The sequence below is a fragment of the Pongo pygmaeus genome, chromosome 11, assembly GCF_028885625.2.
Source record: "Pongo pygmaeus isolate AG05252 chromosome 11, NHGRI_mPonPyg2-v2.0_pri, whole genome shotgun sequence".
Taxonomy (NCBI): Eukaryota; Metazoa; Chordata; class Mammalia; order Primates; family Hominidae; genus Pongo; species Pongo pygmaeus.
The window spans coordinates 76,902,081-76,925,797 of record NC_072384.2 but is presented as its reverse complement, the minus strand read 5'-3'; the positions used below and the strand labels follow the sequence as shown (position 1 = coordinate 76,925,797).

General features: G+C 43.1%; 1 protein-coding gene across 8 annotated transcripts in view; it reads left to right on the top strand.

Annotated features, from left to right (window-relative positions):
* NFE2L2 (NFE2 like bZIP transcription factor 2) overlaps positions 1-23,717 on the top strand; it is a 93,186-nt gene that overhangs the window by 51,352 nt on the left and 18,117 nt on the right. Inside the window, exons 1-3 of one of the 8 annotated variants that reach the window (XM_063647636.1) lie at positions 16,655-17,838; positions 19,471-19,566; positions 19,725-19,877. The exons of 1 other annotated variant lie outside the window; for it this stretch is intronic. In XM_063647636.1, coding sequence (XP_063503706.1) covers positions 19,866-19,877 — 12 coding nt within the window. In that variant the 5' untranslated portion in view covers positions 16,655-17,838; positions 19,471-19,566; positions 19,725-19,865. 6 more of the 8 variants (XM_063647635.1, XM_054478103.2, XM_054478107.2 and 3 more) reach the window with 6 other exon arrangements.

Below are 23,717 nucleotides of genomic sequence, written 5' to 3'. Positions count from 1 at the left end.
ATGATATAACCCATATAAAGTACATGGGCCATATTTAGCACTCAATAAATACTTGTTGTTTTTGTTGTGTTGTTATTGCTTTCCATATCCCTAATATGTTGTAGAGAAATAAAGAATCTAAAAATTGGGGTTATTATGCATAGTAAGCATACAAGAACTGTTAGCATGGAAAAAGTGAATTCATACATTCACCATTACAAATTTTTGAAAGTTTATGAACTCCAAAGACTGAAATATTCCATCTTTCATCAGGAGAAAGAAAACGTGATGAACAAGTTACCTGACTCTTACAGGAGGGATAGCTCTAAACTGACATTAAAGTTACCTGCTTGTTAGGCTTTTTAGAATCACACAATTAGAGAAATTTAATTTATTGGAAGAAGCAGAAGGGTTTTAACATCTTATAGTCTTCTCAGTACATTTTGATTCTTGCTCTTAGACCTTTTCATTAAATAAGAAAAATTAAAAACCTGCCGGTAGGTAGAGAGGCTAAAGTTGCAAACAGCCCATTTACTTTCTCCCTACCCTTCACACTGAAGTTCTTAAATGCAGAAATCCTGTTCTCCTATTTGTTTGCAAGTTTTCTCTCTAGTGAAAAATACTTCATCATTTTGTCCTTGGGGAATTAATTAAACAGAATGTGGAAAAATGTAATCTTTAGGGAGTTTTGCTGTGAGTACTCTCAGTAAATACAGCACAAGCCAAGAGACTCTACAGAGACCTGACCTAGAGTAGACGAAGCCTGGGCCATTGTCGGATAATCATTTCCTTGAGGTTTGAGCTAGTCACTTAATTGTTTCGTCACCTCTGATTTTTGTAATATTGGGCCTAATTGCATCTCCCTTATTTGTAGGGAGTGTTTATAAAATATGTACAATAATTATTACCATTAATAAACTGGATTATTAATCCCCTCCAAAAATAATGTGCTAACATGTCAAAATTTACACCTTATCCTTTAGGTCTGGCCCAGTACTAATTTGCCTTTAAAAGTCCAAGTTGGCCGGGCGCCGTGGCTCACGCCTGTAATCCCAACACTTTGGGAAGCTGAGGCAGGTGGATCACCTGAGGTCAGGAGTTGGAGACCAGCCTGGCCAACATGGTGAAACCCCGTCTCTGCTAAAAAATACAAAAATTAACTGGCATGATGGTTCGTGCCTGTAATCCCAGCTACTGGGGGGCTGAGGCACGTGTGTCGCTTGAACCTGGGAGGTGGAGGTTGCAGTGAACCGAGATCATGCCACTGCACTCCAGCCTGGGCAACAGAGTGAGACTCGGTATCAAAAAAAAAAAAAAAAAAAAAATTCCAAATCAATTTGTTGTATGTGAAGAACATAATACCATGAGTCAGGAAATGTTATTCTATTTCTGGTTCTGCCAGTAGTTACCTCTGTGGTCATTAGTAACCACTTCACTCTTCAGTTTCCTCAAATGTAAAAGTAGGAGTTTGGACTATATCAAGGAAGAAACATACCTGATATGTGCCACCACTCATAATTCTGTGCCCATGGCAGACATTGTTAATCAATCATTGAACTTTTTCTACCAAATTGGGAAGCTGTTTTTGAATACTTTTCAGCAAAACACCGTAGGCAGCCACTACCAATGTATCAGAATTGGCAATCAAAGTGAAATTTACTTCCCATCTCCGGGCCAGAAGATGTCTAAGGTTTTTTTTTTAATTCTAATATTACTCAAAGGGCAAAATGAGAGTCCATGGAATAGAAAGTGTCAGGAGACAATTATGTTGGCAAATCTCATTTCCCTTTTTTATTTTCCAGCCTCCAAGAATGTTACAGATTATTTGTAAGGTCTGTTTATGAGGATGCTCTGCTCTTCCATTCATTGTAGTCTGTTTTTTGTTTGTTCAAAGTGGAAATAGTTTAATTGTTTTTATCTCTTAATTCTAAAAATGCTTTCTGTAAAGATTTGAATAATACAGAAAAATACAAAGACGGAAATGAAAATTATCTGATATTCTACTCCCATTATTAATATTTGAGAAATGGCCTTGAAGACATAGCTCTAGGCATAATGTTTTTCTGTATTTTATTTTCTCCACAAAGCAATGTTATGTTTGGGCTACTTTGCATATTACTGAGAGGCTGCAGTTCTTAATCTCTATTCATAAAATTTTGTCTTTGGTAACTCCTGTTCTGCTGAGTTAAACTTTGCAAATATAGCAGTAAATTGGAAGAGAAAGGATCTTTAGAACCTTACAAGAACTACACTTAAAGATGTGGTAAAATTCTCCAGGCTCCACTCAGATAAATACAAAATGGAAAGATTTACAAAGCTTGCGGTTAAAATTCAATTTGAAAATAAAACAGATCCAGTGGCATGGGAGAAAAGCAAGCGTTCTTTCCTTACTCCCACACCCTACTCCCACCATTTTTCTTCTTCTTATAAAAGTAATGTATGCTGGCCAGTCACAATGGCTCATGCCTGTAATCCCAGCACTTGGGGAGGCTGAGGCAGGAGGACTGCTTGAGGCCAAGAGTTTGAGACCAGCCTGGGCAACATAGTGAGACTACCCCCTCTACAAAAAATTTTAAAATTAGCTGGGCATGGTGGTGCACGCTTGTCATCCCAGCTACTCAGGAGGCTGAAGTGGGAAGATTACTTGATCCCAGGAGGTCTAGGCTGCAATAAGCCATGATAGCACCACTGCATTCCAGCCTGGGTAACAGAGCGAGAGCTTGTCTCAAAAAAAAAAAAAAAAAAAAAGTAATGTATGTTTATTTATTTAGAACAATGCAAACATGGAAAAATGAGAAAAAAAGTCATCAGTCTCCATCTAGTCAAAATAATTACGGTTAACATTTTGGAGTATACGCATTCTGTCTTTTTTTTTCTGTGCATATATATTTATATAGGTATCAACACATAAAATTCAAAGGACTCTTTTAAACATTTTTCTCTTTACTCACTGCATTGCTGTTGCTGCAGGATACTTTTTCTCTTACGAGCAGGAAACTACACAAGTTAAAACTGGCTTTGGAGATGTACAGTTCATTGTACCAGTAGTTTGCACAGTGAGGTATACACCCCAGGGAACCAAGGATGTGGGTGTGTTTTGAAATTAATACACCAAATATTTTGAACACTGCTGTACTGGAGTTTGTTATTTATTTATTTATTTATTTTTCGAGACGGAGTTTCACTCTTGTTGCCCAGGCTGGAGTACAATGGCGCGATCTCGGCTCACTGCAACCTCCGCCTCCCAGATTCAAGCAATTCTCCTGCCTCAGCCTCCTGAGTAGCTAGGATTACAGGCATGCACCACCATGCCAAGCTAATTTTGTATTTTTAGTAGAGACAGGGTTTCTCCACGTTGGTCAGGCTGATCTCAAACTCCCGACCTCAAGTGATCCGCCCACCTTGGCCTCCCTGGGATTATAGGTGTGAGCCACCGCGCCTGGCCTATACTGGAGTTTAGTTTATCCACTGCGCAGGTTGCTCCTCAAGTTCAAACTCCCTAAGCAGATATTCAGCGAGTATCTTACATAACTGGCACAAATGAGGTCATATCAAGGTCAGAACCTCTGTATGCATTTATCCCTCCATCTACTTCATTGATAAAATGTCTGTGTTTGTGAAGTGTATTTTGATAAGGAGACTATCTCTCCATCGTCTATCTAATAAAATGAAACCGATGCATGGTGTGATGAGGTTTTTATACTTTGTATGTAGCAACAAAGATATGTTATGGGAAAGACAGCTTCCTCATTCCCAGGGAAGTCATTTTCTTCTGAGAGTCTGAGTTTTATTAAATCACCAAGTACCATCTCCCTGTTTGTGCTCCCAATGCTGGTTAACAAACCAAAAGCAGCCCAGGGGAAACCCTGCCTTTGATAGTCACCATACATACAGTATGCTGTTTTGGTTATCAATTGCTGTGAAACAAACCACCCCCAAATTTAATAGCTGAAAGCGATTTATTATAATTTCTCACAGTTCTTGGTGTTGACTTAGCTTAGCCAGGGAGTCTTCTGCCGGTCTTGCTTACAGTCTCCTGTATGTGACCGTAGTCATATAGCAGCTGGAGCTGGAGTTCTCTGGGGGCTTGACTAGGTGGGCTCAAAGGTCCAAGATGGTTTCTTCATTTACATGTCTGGTGTGTTGGTTCACATAGCCTCTCTCTCTCCATTTAGAGTTTCATCTTCCATGACTTTCCCCATGGCCTCTCTTTCCATCAAGGTAGTCAAACCTCTTAGGATGATGGCTGACTTCCAAGAATATGAAATTAAAAGTTGTCAGGGCTTTTTCAAGCTTAGGTTAAAACCTGGCATGTCACTTCTGGCCTCTTTCCATACCTTAAAGCAAGTTGCAGGGCCAGCCATGCTTGTTTCAATATGAGGGGACTAGACAAATGCCTCAATATCAGGAGGGGTGGTTTACTGGGTGCCATCTTTGGAAGCTTTCTATACTTTACGCTGGACAAAGTAGAATTTCAACTACAATTCTAAAAGATTATGAATATTTTCTGGCTCAAACATGGAGAACAATTGAGAGGAAGTGACTGAGAGAGGAAGAAGCCTCAAAGTGATGGAAGATTTTGAAACAATCGGTACTTTCTTGTGCCTTGCAACTTGGCAGACTGGAGCACAAAGGAGGTGGAACTAATGGATCGATGCATCACCATTATCCAGACTTCTTGTACCCAGAAGACTTACTTGATGATACTTTTTTTTTTTTTTAGACAGAGTCTCACTCTGTCGCCAGGCTGGAGTGCAGTGGCGTGATCTTGGCTCACTGCAACCTCCGCCTCCTGGGTTCAAGCAATTCTCCTGCCTCAGCCTCCCCAAGTAGCTGGGACTACAGGCGCGCACCACCACAACCAGCTAATTTTTGTATTGTTTAGTAGAGACGGTTTCACCACGTTGGCCAGGATGGTTTTGATCTCTTGACCTCGTGATCCGCCAGCCTCGGCCTCCCAAAGTGCTGGGATTATAGGCGTGAGCCAGAGCACCTGGCCGATGATGCTTATTTTTTATGAGAAATCTGGAGCAAGGTATCACAATTGACACATCTCAAGCATGTAGGGAAGGCTGTCTTCCCAAAGACAGCAAATAATTCAGGCATCAGTGAAAAGGTACAAGAGTCAATAGAACATAAAACGAATTGGAGGGTATTTTTTCCAAATAGTAGCTAGGAGAGCCTGGCAGTAAAAAAGGATCCCATGGCAGCAAGATAGGAGAGAAAAACCAGCACCTCCTCTTTCTTGTTCTTTCTTGCTCCTCCAGAGCTTCTCAACATGCATTATCTGTGCCCTCCTAACACAATAGGCAGGTTTGGAGGGCAAAGCAAGGGCTCAGGCTCTCATATGAAGACAATCACATTCCAGAGTCTGCCAAGACTGGGCACCTCCTTGACATGGGTGGTCTTGAGAATGGGGTTCCCTTTATTTGGCTAAACCAAATGCCAAACAGCTTTTCCTTAGTGTTTGTTTTTCTTAAACATGTTCAAACTCTTATCATATTGCTCCCCTCCCTTTGAAAATATGTACTCTGCAGGTGCCTGAAATAACATACTCTCAGCAAATGGCAGCATTGGAAAAGTGAAGGTTATTTCATTCGGTCTAAACTCAATGGAAATTTTGTGGCTTAACAAGGAAATACCAAATACTTCATAAACTCCTTTAGAGCAGTAACCATGTCATATGACTCTGGTATCTCCTACCTACTAGGCTCATTGTCTACCTTCTCTGATGTCGTAATTTTAATAAGTAACTTGAATTGTTAACAATTTACTCTTGTCTTTTTCTTGGACTCAGAAATGTTATTTTATTATTATGTCTCTGCATCTTTCATGTGAGGTCCTTTGCAAACAGTTTTCTCCTAACTTGTTTTCATTGTGCAGATCATGTTGCAGGGTTTTCACATAACAGCAAAGGAATTAATAGGAGTTGAAGAAGCCTGCTTCAATTACAAGTAATTAATTTAGGCTTCACTTATCTCAAGAAATATCTGAATATACAAATTTACACATAAATCCTGGGAGTGTCAAATTATGCAACCTAGAGAAAGTAAGCTCTGCAGCTTTTTGGGCGTTGATCGCTATAGTCAGGGGTGTGTGTGTGGTTTTTCAATGAAATAGCAAAACCACTGCCAGTATTATCTACTTCACCTGGTTTTGAATAATTCCAGGAAGCTAGAAACTGAAAACCAGTCTTGTTATAGAGTTAGAAAGATTGTAAATGCAGAAGAGGAAGAAAAAAACAAAACAAAACCATTTATGTATCCTCTTTGAACCCTTATAAGAGTTCACAATATTCCTGGTTTCAAATACTTGAAGTTTTCTCTGGGCAATGATTAATTTTTAAATAATTGTTTTTAATGTAAGACATAAAACATACGCACTGCAGATTTAAAGCATACTTGGAAGTAACAAGGAGAAAGATAAAAATCGTTGATTCCACAGCATTTAATATATTGGTAACTATCCTTCAATTTTTTTTCTAGGCACGTTTTTATAAAATGAGCCAATACTATACAAACGTTTTTGTAACTTCTACTTTTAATTTGTACTATTTTGTGAGTAACGTGAAAAAGAAATTTGTAAAGATTAAACGATTACAGCATGTTGTGGTATTACACACTGTTGAACGGCGCCATCTGTGGCGTGGTGAATGTGCTTTGGTGGGAAGAGGTTCTCTTGGGGTTCCCGTTTTTCTCCCAGCTCTGGGTGGGCAATACTGACCACTCTCCGACCTAAAGGGACTTCTCCGTTTGCCTTTGACGACCTGAGCTTAGGAGAATGGAGACACGTGGGAGTTCAGAGGAGGGCGTTCAGGGTGACTGCGAACACGAGCTGCCGGCGCTGTCCACATCTCCCCTGGGCAGGGCCCACTGGCCCCAGCCCGGGAGGGGAGCAAGGGCGGGAGGGCAGTTGGCAGTGGCACGGTCTGGGTCCAAACTTTTAGCCCCCCCACGCCGGCTGGCGCCATTCTCGGGCGGTAAAGTGAGATAAAAGCAGGGCAAGGTTCTGCAACTCCGAATCAGGGAGGCGCAGCTCCTACACCAACGCCTTTCCGGGGCTCCGGGTGTGTTTGTTCCAACTGTTTAAACTGTTTCAAAGCGTCCGAACTCCAGCGACCTTCGCAAACAACTCTTTATCTCGCGGGCGAGAGCGCTGCCCTTATTTGCGGGGGAGGGCAAACTGAACGCCGGCACCGGGGCGCTAACGGAGACCTCCTCTAGGTTCCCCGCCTGCTGGGACCCCAGCTGGCAGTCCCTTCCCGCCCCCGGACCGCGAGCTTCTTGCGTCAGCCCCGGCGCGGGTGGGGGATTTTCGGAAGCTCAGCCCGCGCGGCCAGCGGGGGAAGGAAGGGCTCGGACTCTTGCCCCGCCCTTGTGGGGCGGGAGGCGGAGCGGGGCAGGGGCCCGCCGGCGTGTCGCCGATTACCGAGTGCCGGGGAGCCCGGAGAAGCCGCCGCCGCCGCCGCCGCCGCCACCAGAGCCGCCCTGTCCGCGCCGCGCCTCGGCAGCCGGAACAGGGCCGCCGTCGGGGATCCCCAACACACGGTCCACAGCTCATCATGATGGACTTGGAGCTGCCGCCGCCGGGACTCCCGTCCCAGCAGGTGCTGCCTCAGCCCTCTGGGCCCTGCGGTGGTGCCGGGACGGGGGCGGGGGAGCTAGGGAACCGCGGCCTGGGAGGGACAGCCGCAGCCGGCTTCCCCCACGTCTGGCCAGAGCCAGGACCGCGGCGCCTGCGCCGGGGCAGGGCGGGGAGGGGCAGCGGGGACGCGGCCGGGTGACCGACTGACGACGAGCCCGAGGGCTAACGGGTGAGAAGTTGCGGGAAGGTCTGGGGACTCAGCCCGCGCGTGTGGGCCTTGGGGGAGAATCCAGCCGCGTCCCCGGTCCCCAGAGCTGGGACTCCGGAGCCCCTAAGTTTGAGCGGCCCGGTGGGCGGCGGGGCAAGAGGCGGCGGACGCTGGCCGCCTGAGCCGGCGCGGCCCGGCCCTTCCGGGGCTGCGCGGCTCCCCCGCCTCGGTGCCGGCAAAAATGTGCCTAGTCACGGGGCCGCTCTCGGGGGAACTGAGGTCGCCTTCGGGCTGGGACCCGGAGCCCCTTCGCCGCGCCCCAAGACCTCCTTGTGTGCCGGCTGCGGCGCGCTCACCCCGCTGGGCCGTTTGTGGGCGCTGCTTTGCGAAGTCATCCATCTGCCGGATCACTCTCTGGCAGCCTTGAGCTCTCTTGAAAGCCCAGCCCCAGGACGAGGGAGGAGCGCCTGAAGTGCCCAGCGGGCTCAGAAGCCCCGACGTGTGGCGGCTGAGCCGGGCCCCGCGCACTTTCTTGGCCAGGGAGGGGTTCGGGCCCGGGCACCCGGAGTTGTCCCCTCGTAACGCCGCAGGAAAGTGCGGGCGAGGGCAGTGGACTCTGAGGCCGGAGTCGGCGGCACCCGGGGCTTCTAGTTCGGACGCGGTGCCCCCTGGTGGCGCGCACCGCGCGCGTGGCCTTGGCTTCCGTGACAGCGGTCGGTTGGCCGTCACAGCAGCCCTCGGTTGGCCCTTTCCTGCTTTATAGCGTGCAAACCTCGCCGCGCCAGGGCCAAGGGACAAGTTGGAGCTGTTGATCTGTTGCGCAATTGTTATTTTCCCCAGAGCGGCTTTGTCTTTGGATTTAGCGTTTCAGAATTGCAATTCCAAAATGTGTAAGACGGGATATTCTCTTCTGTGCTGTCAAGGGTAAGAGCTGCGAGTGTAGATTAGAATCTCTATGGCTTTTAGTCTGTTAGTAATTTTTTGCTTTCAGCTATTATTTCTCCCCTGAGTACTTTATTTATTTTTCCTTTTCAGTTGAGAATTTGCCTCAATTTCTTAACATGTTCCCCCTCTTCTGCAGGGGCAGAGAGTGGAACGCTTGCGTTTCAAAATACTTGCTAATTTCTGTAAATTGTTGTAAAAGTGAAAAGAAGTTTCTGCTCATCCTTTGTAGAAACTTTAAAAGTAGATATTTATATTTCTAACTTCTTTTGTAAATGAATTTTAGGAAAAAAATTGGAATTCAAGGAAATGTGTACGTGATGTACGGTAAATACGTTTATGCTGTTAAATGTAAAGCTTTCGGTTAATTCCAAAGATCTATTGTAAAGTTTTAAGTTATGGACAATGTATTAATTGTGCTTTTTTTCCCCCTTTAAAGTTGTTTGTCTTGAACTTTTCCCCAATCTTCATTGGGATTGTATTCTTCTGGTTCCAACTAGTGAAGAAGTAAATTGTACTTTCCGATTTATTTAATAGCTGCCGTTCAAGAGTTATCTATAGGAATGCTTGTTTGACTGAAGGATATATGATAAAAATGAACTTTAGTTTTTCTAATTTCCGGAATTGTCTACAGCCCTCTATTATTTTTGAATTTTTCTTTCTTTGCTGTGTAATATAACATTGCATATACAAAAATGCGTGAAACATATGTACCGCATTAAGTGTGTATTTTCCATTTACGTTTGATAAAAATAACTGCCTTTCTACCTTTGTGATCAGACATCGATTTGCATATTTGAAAACAGAAAAAGAACAAGAAAATTTAGAATCGATTTTGTTTATGATTCATATTAGATTGTTGTCATCCATAAAGATTTGAACAGAGTCAAACATTTTCTTTACCTTTTGTCAAAAAAACTCTCCAGGTGTGAAGTGGTAGTAGGATATAGTTTTTCACCTTCTGTGCAGAGGATGTGTTGATAAACAGGGCAGTAAGAAGAGCCTTAGATTCAGTATCTCCATTAGGTGGAAGGAACCATCCATTACTCTTTTCAAGGGTGTCTTGGAGAGATAAAGCACTTTCCTAGATGAGGGATGAAGTTGATATTGAAATAGACCGATGAGATTATTTTTAAGTCAAACAAAAGAAAAATAGGACAGGCCTCTCATCTCCTGAATGAATGTTAAGCAAAGAACAACTTGACTTTTTAGATATGGGAAAAATCTCTTGAGAGGTTGTGGAAGCAGCATGTAGGAGGATAAATGCATAACTCACATCAGTCTTTTACGCATTAAAAATAACGGGCCATTTTGAAATCTTTCTTTCTTGCCCTGGGTTCTTATAAGCAATGTTGGGGGGAAAACCGACTCTGTCTTTAGGATTACCAGGAAAAGCTGAAAGCCAAATGCATCATTTTTCTTAATATTTGTTTTTATTGAGGATAAATCATGTTTAACAAAGCTGCATGAAAAAAAGGAACCCAACAAGTGCATTTTCTTTTCTGGGAATTTCCTCTGTCCTGACTGAAGACATTTAAAGGGGGTTTTGTGTCAATATTTCCTCCTTAACTGGTCCTCGAGCCTGGGTTAACTTTTCAGTATGCAGGAAGAATTTGGCACTAAGATAATAACAGATAAGTTACTGGGCACATCCCTGGGTGCCAGACATAATTGCTTCACATGCATAATTTTACAGTAACCTCACGGGAAATATTATTATCCCTGGTTTCCAGGTTGGGAAAACCAGGCATAATAGTTAGATCAGGCATTAGGTTAGGAAAGGTTAGGAGAGAGGCATAGGGAAAGGCCAAGACCTGCTAAGGTGACCAAACTATTTGAGTGGCCAAGGTAGCATTCAAACAGGTTTGATTCCTGGGGGCTTCTAATCACCACTTCCAGACTGTACCAAAACTCCTTAAACTCTAAATAGGAAGAAAAGCTCACACTTCAAAAAGTGGGTAAGTTGAGATTTGCCTATTCTGGGGGCAGGAGAGGCCGGAATATAAAAGATTAATGTCTGCAGCTTTTCCATTTAGCAAGACATTTAATCACTGTATGTGATGTGAGGAGGTGGACCTTGTTAAATACAGGGAGAGTGAATACAATCCATCAATGGAATTACCCACTGTGGTCCTTTTAAGGAAGACACAGAGGACTCGGTGGGTTCAATTTAGAGAGGCAGGACTGTTTTTTGTTTTTTTTTTTGAGATGGAATCTTGTTCCGTTGCCCAGGCTGGAATGCAATGGCCTGATCTTGGCTCACTGCAACCTCCACTTCCCGGGTTCAAGTGATTCTCCTGCTTCAGCCTCCCGAGTAGCTGGGATTATAGGCACCCACTGCCTGGCTAATTTTTGTATTTTTAGTAGAGATGGGGTTTTACCATGTTGGCCAGGCTGGGCTGGTCTCGAACTCCTGACCTCAGTTGATCCACCCGCCTCGGCCTCCTAAAGTGTTGGGATTACAGGTGTGAGCCACTGCGCCAGTCTGTTTCTTAATATAATAATAGTTTTAAAAATTTCTGGGGTTTTGGCAATGTCCAAGATTCTGCCTCACATTTTTCAGAAACTGTTTGCCTTTTTTCTTAATTAAATCTCTTAGCTACTGGAGTCTTTGCCTTTGTTTGCCTTGCTACTTGGTACATTTCTTCTGTTCCATTGGCTCTTTTTGTTTTGAAGTAGTGCTCAAAAGTAAGTTTGGTAGTAAGAATATGGTGAAGAGTGTGACAGACAGGGTTAAACCAGGTTGAAGGAAAGAGAGCAGAATGGGGAAAATTTGAGTTGGAAACAGCTAGCAGAAAGCTGATGGTGCAAATTCAACCCTAATCTCATGTTTTGGCACTTCTGAACTATAGCAGTCATAAGGGCTCAACTCTTACCTAGTTGAGGCTTACTTGGGTCTTTGAGAATAGTACATCTCAAAATTAAACACTTTCTTAGTCCTTATTGTTAAGTTGTTTTTGGAATTATTGTCTTATTTGTCTGAATTAAGTGTGCTGCAGGACTTATAGGATCTGATGGATGATTTGCCTAAAAGTTGGTCCAGGTCAGCCTCAGGGCATTTAAGTGCTTGGTCCAACCACTTTCTGAAAGTTGACTGAAATATGTTGCACACCAGGGTAGAGGAGGACAAGTTTACTAGATGTCATTTTTAACCTGCTTGTCTTTATCTCTGACTGTAGAAATGTATATTCATTATAAGTTTGCCACAAATAGAGAATAGAGTTTATTCTTTGATCATCTAATTTCTAGGAGCTATTGAAATTTCACTGCTACCTGCTTTTAAATAAGCATCAACAAACATTTATTAAAAGGGTTTTAAGTTATACGCCAAGATTTATTCAATTGCTAATGGTATGTTTTCTGTAAATGAAAGCAAAAATATGTTCAAGTGTATAATATTAAATATTAACATTCAGAAACTGTTGGAGAAATACAGATGGCTTTTTTTTTTTTTTTTTTTTTTGAGACAGTCTTGCTCTGTTGCCCAGGCTGGAGTGCAGTGGCGTGATCTCTGCTCACTGCAAGCTCCACCTCCCAGGTTCACGCCATTCTCCTGCCTCAGCCTCCCGAGTAGCTGGGACTACAGGTGCCCGCCACCACGCCTGGCTAATTTTTTGTATTTTTAGTAGAGACGGGGTTTCACTGTGTTAGCCAGGATGATCTTGATCTCCTGACCTCATGATCCGCCCGCCTCAGCCTCCCAAAGTGCTGGGATTACAGGCTTAAGCCACTGCGCCTGGCCTAGATGGCTTTCTTATACCAGACTATACCCCAGACATGAAAACAAGACTGTTAAACAAAATCCTGTGCTACCTAAAGTTTGAGCCTTCTGTGTGTCAGCTTCTGCCGTAATAAATAACTCTTAACTATGACTATTAAGTATATTAAGAACTTTGAGTAGGGGAGGCATGTTTAATCTTTTGTTTTTATGGCATATGTACTATAATACCTGTGTGTTGCAAATCCTGGTATTTAAAAGTCTTTTTGTGTATTTGAGCATGTAAGTTTATTTGGTCCAAACTGTTGGTACTAGTAAAAACAAGTCCAGGGCATAAGTAGGACTTACAGCACCAAGTTCGTCTTTCTTTTTTTTGTGTGACAGAGTCTCACTCGGTCACCCAGGCTGGAGTGCATTGGTACAATCTGGGCTCACTGCAACCTCCACCCACCGAGTTCAAGCGATTCTGCTGCCTCAGCCTCCCAAGTAGCTGGGATTACAAGTGTGTGCCACCACGCCCGGTTAATTTTTATGTTTTTAGTAGAGATGGAGTTTCACTCTGTTGGCCAGGTTGGTCTCAAACTCCCGACCTCAGGTGATCTGCCCACCTTGGCCTCCGAAAGTGCTGGGATTATAGGCGTGAGCCACTGCACCTGGCCTCCAAGTCCATCTTTCAAAGGCCCTGTTGATAATTGACTCTTGAGAGTCATTACAGTCCATCAACAGCCTGTATTCTGAATATTTTTTTTTAATTCTAAGACAATGCTAAATAGCCATTCCAAATAAGGTTAGAACTGAGACTTTAGGGCCTGTATTATCAGATGTACACTGACAAGCTCTGAACTCTATTGTTTTTTCAAATCAGAGAAGAAAAATGAGTAAGAAAAGAAAAATATGGATCACTTTGGCTTTGATGCCTCCTCTGAGTTTATAGTTTTTACCTTCTGTATTACTTAGATGATCCTCTCTAATGGCATTTTAAATCTCTCTTGATACTTGTCTTACTTATGTATCTGTTTTTTTCTCTATAATAGATAGAATTTATAGATATATATGTATTTTAAAGTAAGATACAATTTACATACCATACAATTTACCCATTTAATCTAATTCAGGGTTATGCAATCCTATGAATTTAGTAGTTTATTCATAGAGTTATGCAACCATCACTGTAATCAATTTTCAACACCCTCAAAAGAAACCCCATATCCATTAGCAGTCACTTCCCATTTCCCCTCAACTCTCCTGGCCCCTGGTAACTACTCAGTTATTTTCTGTACCTATGAATTTGCCTATTCTGGACATATCATGTAAATGGAATAGCATGTAAATGGAATCATACAGTATCCTTCTGTTGCCGGCTTCTTTCACAGCAATATGTTTTCAAGGTTTAAAAATGTTGCAACATATATCAATAGCATCATTCCTTTTTATGGCTGCATACTATTCCACTGTATGGCTATACCACATTTTATTTATCCAGTTGATGATCATTTGAATTGTTTCCACTTTTTATATTTCTGTTTGTTTCTTACAGCAGTGGTTCTCAAACTGTTGTATATTAGACTCACCATCAGTATTTTAAAAACTAATGCCCAGGCCCTATCCCTCATGAAATCAAAATCTCTGGGGTTGGGGCCCAGGCATCACTATTTTTTAAAGGTTCTGAGGGGATTCTAATGAGCAGTCAGGTTTGAGAGCCAGTGCCCTAGGGCAGCAGTCCACAGCCTTTTTAGCACCAGGGACTAGGTTTGTGGAAGACAGTTTTTCTATAGAAGGAGGTAGAGGATGGTTTCAGGATGAAACTGTTCCACCTCAGGTCATCAGGCATTAGATTGTCCTAAGGAGCTGGCAACCTACATCCCTTGCATGCTCAGTTTACAACAGGGTTCCAGCTTCTCTGATAAACTAATCCTGCTGCTAATCTGACAGGAGGTGGAGCTCAGGTGGGAATGCTGGCCTACTGCTCACCTCCTCCTGTGCGGCCTGGTTCCTAACAGGCCACTGACCCATCCGCAGCCAGCAGGTGGGGACCCCTGCCCTAGGGGACCCACCTCAGTGCTTAGTATCCATTGAAGCATATAGTGATCTAGAAAATCTGGTTAGGATGTCTTATTTAAATCATGAAAGCAAGTGCTTTTGTCTTTGATCACTGCCCTTCACAGCCTTACAGTTTTAACACCTACATTCAGGAACTGTGTTTCAAAGTGCCTGGCGAGTGTTTGAAACTCACTAAATATATATAACCTGGGCTCATTAAACCCCTCCAGAAGATTTGGGTAGCTTTGTTATGAAAGGGCTTCCCTGAAGTGGGTCAGCAGGATTGTTCTCTGTTTTTTCAGGAATGTGGCCTGTGATAAGTTGCAATCTAGATTATTTGGAAATAGCACTGAGAGAAGCCAGTGAGGAAAGAATGCTCAGAAGCTTGGGATAGGTGTTGGACATCCTGGAGGCCAGGACGAAACACTGTCTTACTCTAGGAAGCTGTGTTCCTGGGCCTCATTATCTTCCTCCGTTAAAAACAAAAGACTTAAATCTCTACAGCAACTTTTAGCAACTTCATTTTTTGGTTCTCTGTATCTGCCTGATAAAGTCCCACTTTATAGTGGCTCCCACTTATATTTACCTGAATGGCTTTTGGGTTGACATATTTGGAAACTGGGGCTAACTTCCAAACTGTTGGCAACTTGTGTGTGGGTGTGCGTGCCACAGCATAGCAGTCTCACTTGAGAGACTTGATGGTGTGGTGGTTGGGGGGCTTCTGAAGCTGGCTTAGCCCCAGCCCTATACACCCACTCCACAGATGGTGGGAACAAGCCCAGAAGAGAGTGGGTAACTCTGTCCACTGTGGCCTCCACAGCCAAGGTTGCCAGGCAGAGCTCGCAAGGCCCAATTCCAGTCTTGTCTTTGACCGCTGCCCCTTTGTGTGGAGGGGTGTATTTAGCCACCTTTCTGGAAGCATGCTTTTCTAATTCTAGTCATCAGTAGTTTGTTGCTTTAAGATTTTGAAAATGGTATCTTGTTATTTTACTTGTTCTTAGGAGTTTCGTATTGAATGATGTACATAATGTGATTCAAGTACCTCAAAACAGAAGGACTTCAGTTAAGATTTAGGCTGTATGCAACGTACACTTCTTGCATTTTCTCATTCAATGTCCTTTCCTTTTTTTTTTTTTTTTTTTTTTTTTTTTGCAAGAATGTAGCTGACATTCAGAGTAGATTAGTACCTTCAATGTCTGTGTGAAAGAAATGACCTTAATATGAGGACAATATTGACTGTGTATTTAGGGGGCCCACTGATAAGGTGTATCGAATTTTGCTTTATTTCATACCTGACAATCTCTTATCTGCTCTGCTTCCGCATAAAATTATAATACTGCACATGGATGTAAAACCCAACCTATTCCTTGCCTAAGGGACTAGAATAGAGGGAAGAATGACTATAGTTCTTTGTTGCCTTTTGTGAAGGTAACGGGCACAGAGGTTTGATGCATGATGGAATTATATACCTCTTCTTGAGGTGTTTGAGGGCTGACTAAAGACCTGTACTTTTTTTTTGGTTTGTTTTGCAGTACTGGGGCCAGGGAGCCTTGCTGTTGCGTCTAGAGAGTGTTGAAGAACCATGAATATTTCGCAAAAAGAAAATAATTTTTTTAACCATTAAAATTCCTGGTAGTGACTTCCTCTGGCAAGTAAAAAACTCTCATTTTCCTTAAAAAATGAGAGTTTTTTACTTGCAATAGGAAAACTTGCCAATTTTTCAAGTTATTTTTATTCTTGATGATTCTCAATGAGACATAATTAAAATATACATAGAAAAAACAATCCTAGTCCAGGTGCAGTGGCTCACACCTGTAATCCCAACACTTTGGGAAGTTGAGGTGGGAGGATCACTACAGACCAGGAGTTTGAGATAAGCCTGGGCAACATATTGAGACGTTGTCTCCTCAAAAAATTAAAAAAATTAGCCGGATCCGGTGGTGCACACCTGCAGTTGTAGCTACTTGGGAGGCTAAGGTGGAAGAATGGCTTGAGCCCAGGAGTTTGAAGGTGCAGTGAGCCATGATCATGCCACTGTACTCCAGCCTAGGCAACAGAGTAAGATCCTGTCTCAATAAAAAAAAGAAAAATCAACCCTAGTGGACTGGAACAGGGCTGGTTTACTTTGTATCAGCTGCAGTGCCCCCACTCACCAACCCACATGTTCTTCTCCTGCAGGGTCCTGCTGGTTCCCAAGCAGAGACCAGGACCAAGAATGAGAATCATCCTGTGGGTGCAGGTTGTATTTTACCCTCCAGAGACAGCACTTCACCCTCTGTTAGAAACTTCATTACCACATTGCCTTTTGGTGAAATCCTTAGGGCAGTGACTTCCAAACTGTGATCCAGGGGCCACCCTTGATGGGAGGATCAGGAAGGAGGGGGAATGCATCTTAAGAAAAGTTGGGGGAACCTCATATCTCTTCTCATTGATCCTGAGAAGTAAAGTCTTTCCTCCTCAGAGAGATGTGGGTAGACATGACTCGCCTAGATATAAACTCATTCGTCTCCCTCCCTTCTACCTCTGCAGGACTCTTGGAAGTCTGGGGCCCCGGGAGCATGCGGCTCTTGCTCTGTGCTACAGGTTTCCAAAGTTCACTTGATAACAGTACAATTGTGCTGTAAATTGTGCAATAATGGAGATTGAGGAAACAATTAGTCTTTCATCTTCATTCATGTTACCAGCTCACTTCCTATGGTGTGAAAAGAACCAGACTTTGGAGTTAGGAGACATCTGAATACAGACAGAACTGGCAAGATTATAGGGAAGAAAAGGGAAAAGAAATGAACATTTTCAAAGAGGTTAAGCCATTTGGCCAGGACAAGACTGCTTGCAGGTAGCAGAACTGGGATTTTGACTGTCCATAATCCCTTCTGCTTGTTTTACTCCTTCCCTCTCTTCTTTCTTTTTTCGTTGTCTAATGACCTACAGACATTCTGTCAGCTGCTAAAGAATGAGGGACTCCTTTATAAAGATTGATAGGACAGTGCCGCTACTCAAGGAGTTCCTTCCATGTGGACCAGTGGGGGCGCTGTTGACGCATGGGCTGGACTTCTCTTTGAAGCGGAGTCCTGTTCCACGGATCTTTGTGACAAGCAGAAAGTGCCCCACTACACCTCCATACAATTCCTAATGCTCCTGGGTGATACAACCGCCCCAGTGGAACCACGGTGGTGCATGGACTTCTAGAGACCATTTGAAGCCAGGACATTGCTGCTTGTTCTTAGGAAATCTCAGAATATTACTTTCTTGTTTTTTGTAGGGAAGCCTGCCATCTCCCCAGGTGGCAGCTTGTTTATACCTTTTATCCTAACCTGAAGCAGGTGATGGGACAGAGGTCATGGAATATAATGAAAGTGCCACAAAGGTAGAGTCTGGGTATATTTTATTTACTCAGGTAGAGTGGCTTGTCCAGATCCCTTCACGCAGAGCAACATTTGATATGGTAATTGTTACTGCTGAAGTTTGCCATTTCTCAGACCTACGGCTGCAAGGAATTGGTAACAAAAGGATAAACTAAACATTGTTACTATTTTAATTTTCAAGGAGATGAAGTTAAAATCATATATGTCATATCTCTCTGGGGCTTAGCCACCTTTTCTGCTGGGCACTTTTTGAAGAAGTCTGAATACTGAGGTAGGAGAGTAAAGGGGGGAAAGTAAGTTTGCCCACTTCTCATCCTTTTTCTGACCATCAGCCTGAAGGAAGTAACTAGAATCCGCTAAGAAAATTCACTTAATCAGCAGTTAATTGATTGATTGTTATATTGTCCACATTGCAAAATTCTTTAAAGGATATTTGAAGATATTATCACATTTATTCTCTTACAATCTATTTTATTATTTGAAGGGGTGTGTGTTAATAGTTCTTAAGATATCATACTTTATTTCCAGTAGCATATCCAAGAAATAATTTATCAGCATTGTTAATGGAAATGATGTTAAATAATTTTTCTATGACTAGTAATTAGGTCATATATGATATAAAACATAGTATCTTTGTTACTTAAATAATTTGAACTCTAACCCCATATATGTTAGGTAGACAATGAAAATACTGAATTGTGAGTCTAAATAATATACACTTACTCATTCCACAAATATTTATTAGGTATCTACACACCCTAGGAAACTTTCAGGGCATGAAGCTGTTTTAATCTTCCAAGATAATGCAGCACGTATCCCCCTTGAGGGACATTTGTTTTTCAAATTGCTCCTCTGTGTCTCCTCTGCTTAGGATATGAGTTCCTCTAAGTAAAGACTGTATTTTAATCTTTTGTGTAATTCTGATGTCTAGCGCCATGCCTGGTGCTTACTTAATAGTTGCTCAGTCAGTTTGAGGGTGAGTCCATTAACTGCCCTCTAGGAGTTTGATATTTAGTATAAACTAGTCTGTGATACATGACAACGCTGTGACAGTGCAGATGAGAAAATGTGACTTCTAACTGGGGTGCTGAGAGAGGATATCCTGGAGGAACTGCCATTTTAACTAGACTTTTCTTTTAAGCAAGTAGATTTTGTTTGGTTCAGGCTTCAGCTGGAAGCCCAAGCAATGGTGCAGATATGAGCTGGACTATGACAGAATATTGGGCCAGTGGGGCTGACAAGGTTAACTTGGGGGTTGCCATAAAGGGCCTTCAGTGCTCATGTGCACTGTTTCAAGTTTGTATAGGGCATCTGGAAACCATGGAAGACAATTCTGGAAAGGGCAAGGCACGTAAACTGGATGTGGATAGGAAGTTATTGTGGCGGGTGAATTGGAAGATGGACAGGTTGGAGGCAGGGAGATGGTGAGTGGGCTTCTGCCAAGGTATAGGTCTGAGCATTGTTGTGACGGCTTAGTTGGTCTGACATCAGCACACAGATTTGAGGATCTGTCATTGTAACTAAATTGTATCCTTGTTAGACATGTAAAAATAACTTTTTAGAGCCTCCTTTTTTGAGGAGGGAAGTGGATTGTGGTCAAGCTTGCATGCTCCGCTGTTCCTTTGCTTTAACAGATACTCATCCACCAGTGTGGTCATCGATGAAAGGAGAGGAAAAACTAGCCAGAAGTTGCCATTTTGCTTAAAGAATGGATTCCTTTCTTCCTCAAGGTAGCACAGAGAGAGTTTCTCTCTTTTTGCCCTTCTCTTAGATTGATTTACTATTTTTAGTAAATTGTAACAGTCTGATCCTTGCTTCCAATTACAATGATTAGCAATATTTGCCCAAGACAAGAAAAAACAATTTCCTCTCTTTTCTCTCCTATGAGCTTTTCCTGTGAGCCCCAAGCAGACAGATGTGGACATCTAGCAATGCTGTTAACAACAGCTGCAGTCCGTTGGACTCTCTGCAACACTGGGCACGGTACAAAGTGCTCTGACAAACTCTTCTGCCCTTTGCAATCCTTACTATGCCCTGTGAGGTGAGGAGCATTCTCCCTGTTTTATAGGTGAAGAACTGAGGCAAAGAGAGGTTATGTCATTAGATTTTACAATAGGGTGTGTTTCCGTTTCATCATCTTTAGATTGATGTTACTGTGATATCATCTTCCTAGAATTAACTAAGTGAACTGGGCACAGGAAATAGCACATGGCACACCTTCAGCAAATGGTGGTTATGATCATTATCATAATTCCATTTCTTCTTGAAAAAAATCCCTTCTTTTTTGAGACAGAGTCTCACTCTGTCGCCCAGGCTGGACTGGAGTGCAGTGGTGCGATCTCGGCTCACTGCAAGCTCTGCCTCCCGGGTTTAATGCCATTCTCCTGCCTCAGCCTCCCGAGTAGCTGGGACTACAGGCACGGGCCACCACGCCCAGCTAATTTTTTGTATTTTTAGTAGAGACGGAGTTTCACCATGTTAACCAGGATGGTCTCGAACTCCTGACCTCGTGATCCGCCCGCCTTGGCCTCCCAAAGTGCTGGGATTACAGGCATGAGCCACCACTCCTGGCAAAAATCCCTCCTTGAGTTCCAGTGTAAACACTCACGCCCTTTTTTGCTGTTTGCTATAAACCTCTCATTCTCCTTGGTCTTCATGTCCTTGTGTGAGGGCCTGGTTGTTGTGGAGACTGAGGTCTTCTGAGACAGAAAACCAACCCATAGCAAGGCCTGGTGTGTGCCCTAGAATGGCAGAGGCACCACACGTTGCCTCGGCTTCTCTGGAAGACCCTCCAGCCTGTCTGCTGGATTCCTTGTACTTATGAGGATTGTTAAACCATCTCATAGGATTCCTTTCCAGACTCAGCCCTTCACTTGTGGCAGCATTTCTTACTCTGAGGTTCTGTGCCTAGAAACCCAGTGTCCATAGGCAAGGTCTAGGGACAGAGAGAGTTTATAAGTGGGAGTGCATCAGTGGAAGGCTAAATCCAAACATAAACTGAGCTGGCCTGGGTGGCCTTGTCCTTTTGCCATCCTCGTAACCCTTTAAAGGCTTTAAGACACTTGTTTTATAATAACTACCCCTAACTAAATTTGGCCAGAGCTGTGAAGGGAGAGAAAATCTAAGACCCTTGAGGGAGATGACAGCCGAATGTTTTACATTTTTACTACCTTTGTTGTTGCCATGCACAGCTGATACATAAACAAGTAATGGCCTCATCTTCTATTTTTTTATTTACTGGTTAGACCCAGAACCCTAAAATGTAGATGCTTCTCATGGTCATTTGTCATTTGCAACAGGAGCTGAATTTATTAATAGTACTAATACCTCATCCTTGGATTGTCCGATATTTTTAAGGGGCATTTATATCCTTTGTTTTTCATATGGAAAACTTCCATAAGGGCTGGTATCATCTTGGCCTTCCATTGCAGGAACAGCACAGGGAGGTTCGGCGGCTAGGCCACAGTTACCCACACAGCTAGGTAGCAGCAGAGGCCCCACCTGGCACCACCTGGCTTCCTAAGCCCATCGCACTGTGCAGCCTCCCTGAGGAAGCCTAGAGTGGATAGGAACGCTGGTTCTTTAAGATGAACCTGAGTTGGATCTCACTGTCACCATTTATCAGAGGGGGGGATGTCTTCAGGCAAAGTACTTAACCTCTCTGTTTTTGTTTCCTTACTCCAAAATGATAATGATCATACTACTACCCACCTGGGTGGATTGGTGTGCGTATAAAGGAGGTCATGGGGACAAGTGGTTGGAAGAGTGTTGAGCACATAGAAAGTACAAGATAAACGGTGGCCATTATGTTACTGGTTAGACTATATCGTACTTGTCTTTATCTGGGCTTAGAATCTTGACACTGAGATCTTTCATTCTCAGATCTTAATATGAAGGCTTACCAGGTAACCACTACCCCAACATAATTATTTAGTGGGTTCATACATGTGAAAGCAGTTGAAATACAATTTCTGAACTCCGGGTTAATTTATATCCTTAGTTGGAACAGGTAGTACTCTCCCAGCACCTAAGGCCTCTCACTTCTATCCATTCTTCAGATGACCTTTGCAATAATCATGGTAATTGAGTAGCATCTGCACCATAACATTGTTGAATAACATCAAAATGATCCATTTAGCCATCATGAGCCCTCCTAGTAATTCAGACTCACACCAGTTCTTTCAGGTTATTGAGGTAGCTTTCACAAATAATTGCTAACAGTACAAATACTGTCTCAGGTATTTTGGAAGGGCGAATTTTCCCGTTGATTTCAGTGTATCTTTAGGAAGTAATTTGCAAAACCGAAGAGTTTGGTTCCGTTGAACTCACCCCTAAGGAGTGTGGAGGGCCACATTGTAGGTTTATGCTGCACTGTCCCTCACGCTTGAAATTTGGCTCATGCAACCAAGGAACTGAATTTTTAATTTTGTTAAATTTTGATTTAAATTTTAAAACAGAAAGAGTATAAAATATTTTTCTGTTAAATATACCTTGTAGTGTTGGCAAGACTACATTTCGTGTTACCATGCTGGGTAAGATTTCTTGTAGTGTGTATTGTGTTTTGTCACCTCATTAATAATTTTCTTATTTTGGTTGCATGTTAAAATAATTTTGGATATATTGGGTTAAATAAATATATTGTTAAAATTAAATTCACTTGTTTCTTTTTTTGTTGGTGAGGCTAGGTTACTAAAAAATTTAAAATTACCCATGTGGATTGCATTATATTTCTATTAGTGCTGCTTTAGCTGAAAGTAGCCTATTTAAAAAAAATCATTATTTTCAGACTTACGGACTTCATAGAATCAGAGGTATTTAGAGGAAGGGATCTTGGGGGTCACCTAACCCAGCTCCAACCTTTTGCAAGTGACAAGACCAAGGCCAGAGGCTACTATAAAATGACTGACCTCCTCCCAGATGGGGACTGGATCCAGTGGCTTTATAGACTTTGCCTTGGATCCTGGTTTTACTTGGAAACATAGCAGACATCAGAGCTGCAGAGAACTTCTACCAGATCCGGAGTGAAGCAAATGCCTTATTTATTCATTTATTTATTTATTTATGGAGACTGGGTATTGCTCTGTGGCCTAGGCTGTAGTATAGTGGCAGAAACATGGCTCACTGCAGCCTCAACCTCCTGGGCTCCAGGATGCTCATGCCTCAACCTTCTGAGTAGCCGGGGCCACAGGTACGCGCCACCACACCTGGCTAATTTTTTTTTCTCTCTTTTGTAGAGACTGCGTCTTCCATGTTGGCCAGGCTGATATCAAAACTCCTGGGCTCAAGTGGTCCTCCTGCCTTGGTCCCCCAAAGTGCTGGGATAACAGGTGTGAGCCATCATGCCTGTTTTGGCAGTTTTTAGGGGCCCACCCTAATTTTGAGCCAGGTTTGCGCTTGATAATGTAATGTTGGAGGCTGGGCCAGGGGAGATGATCTGCCTGGGCTGAGAACTGGGAGGCTCTTATTCCTATAGTATTGAGCAAAGGCACAGTCTTAGAGAACCACACAATATTCAGAGATTGCGGGTTGGAGAAGGAAAGTCCTCTGAAAAAAAAAAAGAGTACAGAGGCCAGGGGTGGTAGCTCATGTCTGTAATGCCAGCACTTTGGGAGGCCGAGGCAGGCGGATCACCTAAGGTGAGGAGATGGAGACCAGCCTGACCAACATGGAGAAACCCTGTCTCTACTAAAAATGCAAAATTGGCCAGGCGTGGTGGCGCATGCCTGTAATCCAAGCTACTCAGGAGGCTGAGGCAAGAGAATTGCTTGAACCCGGGAGGCGGCGGTTGCGGTGAGCTGAGATCACGCCATTGCACTCCAGCCTGGGCAACAAGAGCGAAACTCTGTCTCAAAAAAAAAAGAAAAAAGAAAAAAACAGAGTA